This window comes from Solea solea, chromosome 2, assembly GCF_958295425.1.
Source record: "Solea solea chromosome 2, fSolSol10.1, whole genome shotgun sequence".
Taxonomy (NCBI): Eukaryota; Metazoa; Chordata; class Actinopteri; order Pleuronectiformes; family Soleidae; genus Solea; species Solea solea.
Genome location: NC_081135.1, coordinates 33,982,940 through 33,990,256, shown reverse-complemented (window position 1 = coordinate 33,990,256; position 7,317 = coordinate 33,982,940). Strand labels below are relative to the sequence as shown.

At 39.6% G+C, this 7,317-nt stretch overlaps 2 protein-coding genes across 2 annotated transcripts; both read right to left on the bottom strand.

Annotated features, from left to right (window-relative positions):
• Positions 1-40: 40 nt before the first annotated feature.
• On the bottom strand, positions 41-1,939 carry LOC131443634 (zinc transporter 7-like). The gene is made up of 4 exons (XM_058613432.1): positions 1,858-1,939; positions 1,726-1,763; positions 1,268-1,620; positions 41-168 (listed from the first exon to the last, which is right to left on the bottom strand). Exons 2-4 carry the CDS (start codon positions 1,742-1,744, stop codon positions 133-135), a joined length of 408 nt encoding a protein of 135 aa, XP_058469415.1. The 5' UTR covers positions 1,745-1,763; positions 1,858-1,939; the 3' UTR covers positions 41-132.
• Positions 1,940-2,793: 854 nt separating this feature from the next.
• On the bottom strand, positions 2,794-6,273 carry LOC131474854 (heterogeneous nuclear ribonucleoprotein M-like). Its single transcript, XM_058652555.1, has 4 exons — positions 6,234-6,273; positions 4,719-4,759; positions 3,977-4,593; positions 2,794-3,070 (listed from the first exon to the last, which is right to left on the bottom strand). The coding sequence occupies exons 3-4, from the start codon at positions 4,510-4,512 to the stop codon at positions 2,794-2,796; spliced, it is 813 nt and encodes a 270-aa protein (XP_058508538.1). The 5' UTR covers positions 4,513-4,593; positions 4,719-4,759; positions 6,234-6,273.
• Positions 6,274-7,317: the final 1,044 nt, after the last annotated feature.

The window sequence follows — 7,317 nt, the reverse complement described above, 5'->3', positions numbered from 1 at the left end:
AGCCTGGTTCCTCTTTAAATACAAATACAAATTTAAACGATTGTGTGAAGAAATGTTTAATAGGCAGTGAAATGTATTTCTCATGCATGACAGGAGGACGAAGGTTTTTCCATTTCCCTCCAGGAATCTTCTCTAGTCCGAGTCACTGCTGCAGGAGCTGCTAGAGGACTAAACGGCACACAACAGACATCATTGTTATTATTATTATTATTATTATTGTTGACCTCATTGAGATTTTAAAAAATCCTGGCTAAAACATACAGCAGCTCATTCAACGTGACAAAATAACAAAGAGCAGTCGAGGAGACCATTGTATGAGGACGTGATGATGAATTATAATAAAAAAGATAACATTTACAGCACTAGGGCAATAGGACAGAATGATTCTGTAAAAACATTCACAGTCAGATTCATGTGACTCATTCATTTGTTTTTATGGATGTGTCTGGAGTGACAAATTAAAAAAATGAACCTCGATCCTTGAACTTAGAATCTTGTTGTAAATTGCACCAATTCCATGCAGACCTTCCTCAACCTTTAAGAGTAAGAGTAGGGCTGTAATTATGGAGGTAATTAAGTCAGGATTGCCTTACAGATAAAGAATATGCCAGTGAGTAAGGGATTTCATAAAAATGATGAAAACAATGATTGTAACCACAGAAGAAAGTGACATCATCTTTTGGGGTTAATAATACTTTAACCAGTCTTTAATCTCTTCATTGTCGACCACAACCCTCCTCTGTCTGTCACCTCTGACCCCATAAACTGCTGTCTAATTTCTCTTTTGACAGCATAATTCTGTCAAATACTGTCGTAAATAACTCTTTTCTATTTTATTTTCCTCATATTATGCATCTGTATTATGCAGAATTTACTTGCCAATAAACCTGATTCTGATTCTGGGGGACATAGCATTGGACAAATGGGACCACGCACACCCAATAACTATAAATGGACAGACCACCACTCTGTCTGACTGTAGCTCAAAGTGTGTGCAGTTTCAACTTTGCCTGTGTTTGAAAGAGATTTGCAAACGATATTCGCTGAAAGATCTGCTTTTGCCCCCCCCCCGGAAACCCATTACTGTCCCAAAACATTGCTTGACACGCGTCAAACCTGGTAGGTGACTTACGGCGGTGATACTGTTTGGATGAGAAAGAGAAACTGGTAACACACTCACTGGTCTCTGCACTAGTTTACATTATAAAACAAACAAAAACCAGCACAGTCAGTGCATGATGTTGGAGCAAAAATGATTCAGTCTTACCCCGTGACAGTTCTTTCCTTTCTTGTGGCACTTGCCATGCTTGTGACCATGCTTGTGCTTGTGCTTGAAGCCGTGTTGTCCGTGGCCCTGATGACAGGGGCCATGACCGTGATCGTGACCGTGGCCGTGGCCGTGACCGTGATCGTGGCCGTGGCCGTGGCCGTGACTGTGGCCGTGGCCGTGACCGTGGCCGTGGCCATGGCCCTGACCTTGTCCACAGCCAGGCCCAGGCCCGTATCCGGGGTATCCTCCCTGTGGACCGTGGGGTCCAGGAGGGCAGGTTGGTGGGACACCGCCTGGAGGGTGTTGAGGGTAACCCCCTGGCTGTTGAGGATAGCCAGGGTACTGGTTTCCTGTTCAGATATGAGTCAATAGTTAGTAGTTAATAGTAAAAAAAAGTGACCATTATGTGCACAATCCATGATCAATAATATGTTTATTTGGGAGACGCTGTTTACCTTGGTTGTGTGGGTACATTTTTGAACTTCAGATGATCCTGAAAATGAGGTACAGAAAAAAATCTTTTATCAAACACACTCCGAAATAGATGGAAGTCAAAAAGAGTGTCAGATAATTAAAGGTGAACTTACTGTGAGCTGGAGAGTAGTAGATCCACAGACAGACAGACACAGACGTCGTCCACCTGCTGGTCCTTTTTATGTGCGGCCGCACCTCACTTTGTCACCTTAACTCCCATCACAACATTTCTGCCTTGTGACCTAAATGGGTGTGCAGACGTGTGTGTAATCTTTAACATACGGTCAATAAATTAATCACACACGGTACAATCCCATATTTGTTGTAGATACACACAGCCACGCCACAACGCAGGGCATTTTTGTGAGGATTTCTAGAGGATTTGCAAGCTTGTAACGTTAGATGCTGAGTCTCTTTATCTCCCCACAGTATCGGTAGCCTCAGACGAACCCAACACTTTATTGCATTCAAGACAATTAGAGCAGATCCATAGATTAAGAAAACAACAGCACTATTGTTAATCATGCCATGCAACTTTTAACACAGTGAATTTGATCTTCTTCGCTCTGGCCAGAGGTTTATAGTCCCAAGATGTTGAGTAATATAAATATAACATAATAACATAACACCAACCCTCCTTATTTGTAGGTAACTTGTCAAAAACAACTTGCAAAGTGCTTAAAAGTGCAAAAAAAATAGAGTCCCTGAACTCAATAAAACTAGCAAATGAAATACTTAATAAATAAATCTTTGAAAATTTGGAAAAGTATAGAAAAAAATAATCTGAATTTGTTTTTAAAGGTAGGTGGCACAGGCACAATATATAAGTAATATATATAAATAATAAATAATATAACATTAAGTCAAATCAGATATTACAGCATTATTCATTCATTTCTTATGTTTTGATCCAGTGTCATTTGTTGACACATTTACAGCTGATTAAAATAGGATTCATGTGAATGTTGTTGGTGGGCTGAGCAGGGTGTGTTAACACTGCTGTGAACAAAGGTTATAATTCAACCTTCCCTGGGTAAATAAAGATAATATCAGTGAACACTGATAGATAGAGTACCTGAGCTCAGGTCAAATACAGAATAAAGGGACGAGGCAGTGTGGAGATGAATTGCTTTTATGATAAACAGTTTCAGCATTTTGCACTGTATATAATATCCTGAGTGTAAAAACACAAACAGTTTAGAATGTAAGTTTGATTGTTTTTTGAATAAGTAAATGGTCAGCAGTGGGCAGATGAAGGCGTCCAGGTGGAAACTAGTCAGAGTCACTGCTGCTGCTGCTGCTGCTGCTGCAGGAGCTGCTGGACGACTGAAAACAACAAGAAGACATTTCATGGATTAAAGATTTGTCCGTCTTTTCATCATTTAAACAGAGAAAGATTCAACAAAGCTAATAAATATGGATTCATTGTTGCTTCTTTGAATTACGTTTCTGGATCATGGAATCAATTTATAAAAGCAGAATTCCTTACAAATCACTGGTTTAGGTCCAAAATCCATTAATGACATACTCTCTAAAATAATAAATATGATGAAGCAGCATTTAGTTGTTATGCTGCTCACTGCTTCTTTTTTTTAATCTGCACTTTACAGTGTTTAAAATTCTGTGTTTAAAAATTCTGATTTGACTTTCACAACCACTAATTAAATTGATAAGACACGCGAGGTAAACCAAAAACTCAAAACATCAGCTGACGTTTATATACACATCATTACATGTAAATATCTAAATGTCTCAATATTAATAATTATTTGATATTGGATTCTCAGTTTTTGAATGTAGTATACATGTAAAGTAGATACTTTAGAGGCACCAGGTCAAACATTAAATCTGATTTTTCCTCACAGCTTATGTGAGAATATTGTTCAGTCTACTGTTTTTCCTTTTAAACTTTTCTTCTTTTGGACACTGTAAACATTTGCATTTTGGAAAACACTGAGCCAACATCTGATCAAATGCTCCACACGGCTGAAGGGAATTGTAAAGTTGGGTGATAATTCTCTATATTGTTGATTATATCTTACACATGGCTATTTTTCATGCACTGCTGGAATAAAATGTTGAACTTTAACAGTTTCCCATATTGTCAGCTGTGAACGTAGCTTCTTAGTAAAGTGATTTGATGTCAAATATTAATATGAATAGTATTTAATGTGGAACATTAGGGACCGTAGTTCTCATGTTGTATTGTTCAATAAGTCAACTCAATCTTACCCCATGACACGTCCCATCTTGCTTGTCACAATGGCCATGACTATGTCCATGTCCATGTCCATGGGGTCCATGTCCATGTCCATGTTCATGGGGTCCATGCCCATGGTGCCCATGCCCATGTTCATGGGGTCCATGCCCATGGTGCCCATGCCCATGCCCATGTCCATGCCCATGCCCATGCCCATGTTCATGTTCATGGGGTCCATGACCATGCCCATGGTGCCCATGCCCATGCCCATGCCCATGGTGCCCATGCCCATGTTCATGTTCATGGGGTCCATGACCATGCCCATGGTGCCCATGCCCATGCCCATGCCCATGGTGCCCATGCCCATGTTCATGTTCATGGGGTCCATGACCATGCCCATGGTGTCCATGCCCATGGTGCCCACGTCCATGCCTATGCCCATGGTGCCCACGTCCATGCCTATGCCCATGGTGTCCATGCCCATGCCCATGCCCATGTTCATGGTGTCCATGCCCATGTCCATGTTCACATCCACAACCATTTCCTGGTCCATGACCTTGGCCTCCATCGCCACCACAAGGTGGAGCTGTAGGATAGCTCACAGAAGGACCACATGGCTGAGGAGGGCAGGACTGGCCTGGGACAGAAACTGGAGGCACATGAGAGCCAAATGGGGACAAAAGGGGGGGTTAATCAGTGGAGCTAATCAATTTTGTTTAATTTGATTTTAGTTTCTGTCATTTAAAATTCAGTAAGGAGAGACATATTTTTTACCTTTGTTGTGACCGAACATTTCAAAGTTTCCAATCCAAACCCTGAAACAAGAAGATGTCATGGTTTAATGCATACAAATGTTGTATATGTACATAGATAAGAAGATGTAAAATATAAAGTCTTGACAATCTGAGGCAGGAGGACATGGGCTGTGAAGCGATAAAGCCATTTAAAAAAGCGTAGGGGGAAATTTTGTCAACATAAACTACTACTTTTATTTATTACTCCCTCTAAACTAAAAACCTAAACTATAAACTCTTTGGATAGTTAGAATGCACTGGGTATGACCTGTCTTAGTGAGGACACATCATAAGACACATCATAGACATAAATGCATGCCCTTGCCACTAACCCTTACATTAACTATCACAACTAAGTGCTTAAGCTAAATCCAATTCTAATCCCAACCCTTCAACCAGGTCTTAACCATGAAAAAAGCTTTTAACAAAGGTTTTAACACTGTGTTTCTTGTCCAGAGTGGATCCAGGAAACCTAATAGGAGCTTCAGTGTGAAGGAAACAGCAGCAGCAGCAGTGACTGGAACATGCATGCAAGTAGTCACGTCTCCATTCTTTCCCACATGTCCAAAAACATGCAGAATTCAACACTCTAAATTGCTGATGAGGACAGACAGGTGAATGATGAGGACAGACAGGTGAATGATGAAGACAGAGGTAAATGATGAGGACAGACAGGTGAATGATGAGGACAGACAGGTGAATGATGAGGACAGAGGTAAATGATGAGGACAGACAGGTGAATGATGAGGACAGACAGGTGAATGATGAGGACAGGAGAATTGGCATTAATTAAGGTCCCTGAGTGTGTGAGAAGTTAAACCAAGTTGACCAATTTTGACTGAAACATGTGTTTACATATTTTGTTTTGTCAGCACTTTAATTTGTAAAGTGATTTAATTAAAAACAGCTGATGTGAGACTTGTGTCTCCTTGTCCTTTTTGCACGACGCAAGAAAGAACCTTATTAAAAAAATTAACTAAGCCACTTTTACTCTAAAGCTCCCCAACCCTGGTCCTCAGGGAACACTGCCCTGCATGTTTCAGATGTTGCCCCGCGTCAACACACCTGATTCAGAGAGTCAGCTCGTCAACAAGCTCTGCAGAGGCCTGCTAACGAGCTGTTCATCTGAATCAGGGCAAGGACCAGAGTTAGGTTGGGAAACACTGCTCTAAAGAACATTTTAAACAAGCTACTTTTCTAGTCCTTTTACTTAAGTACTTATGTCAAATTGTATCCAAAATATTGGTACTTTTAGTTGAGTAGAATATTTCAGTACTCTTTCCACCTCCGTGTAAAAGTTACTAAGTACAGCTTTAACCAGGTCACTACGTCCTCACGACGATGGTTTAAAACAAAAACGTGACAGCAAAAGAAGAACAACAACAAAACAAAGAAACACAAGCACATATACAAATGTTCTGGTAATTATTCATATAAATACATATATATATATATATACTATATCTATACAGTATGTAGATGTCAGCTGACTTACTGTGTGCAGCAGTGCAGTTCCACACATGTGTGGAAGCCACTCCTCACAAACAACACAGTGACCATGATCAGGGCAGGGACATAACTCCAGCCCCCACCCCTGCAGCCCCCTCCTTTTCATTCTTTATTCTTCTTTTTTTTAAAATACATTTTTATTGCTTTTTATAACAAAAGACAAACAGGTTCGTCGTATATGTGTGCATTTTGTGTGTGTGTGTGTGTTTTACAATCATTTAACACAATTCTTCTTCTTATTTTTGCTTCTCCATTTAAGACAGTGGTCAGCAGCAACTGGTGACCCGTGGGCAGTATTGCATAGTAATATGCATAGTAATAATTGGAATATTGGTGCTCCTGCAGATTGGACAATACAGTGCTTGGTGCATACTTTAATTTTCACAAGCTTTTATAGCCAAATACTTACATTTGCATTTAAAAGGAGTTTCAGGTTTCAGTTTACACATGGAAAATCTGAAAATATTTGAAGAAGATGTGGCCATTTGAATGTAGACACTCAAACTAGTTTTGTGAGATAATCCAGCCTGACCGCTTCTGAAATATTCTCACCTATACCTGGGGGAGCCAGGTGACAATTGCTGCAGAATTTGACAATTGAATCAGAATTTACTTTATTGATCCCTACAGGGAAATTCTTCTGTCACTTAAGAGTTAGAAGGATCAAAGATGGATACATGTTTCTATAATGTCAAATAAAGTAGTGTCGTGTGGATGGATCAAAGCTGTGACGCAATATAAAAAAGTAGGCAAAAAAAAGTATATAAAATGTAAAAAAAAGTGCGTATAAATACTGTATTTAATACAGTATTTTATTTTTGATACATGGTGTGGCTGTATTTTGTGCGTTTATTGTGACACACTTATTAGTTGGGTATTTGGTATTTTATTTTAATATCTGGCCCGGTATAAGTATTGAAGTATTTTAAATAGTTTGCTTTTCATTACAAAAACAAAGTCATGCAGAATTCAGAGCCTTTGTTCTGATGAAAAGTCCAAGAGCAGTTTTGACACGCGAGTAATTCTGTGGCAAATTCATGTTACTACCACTACATTCCTCACAAAACCAA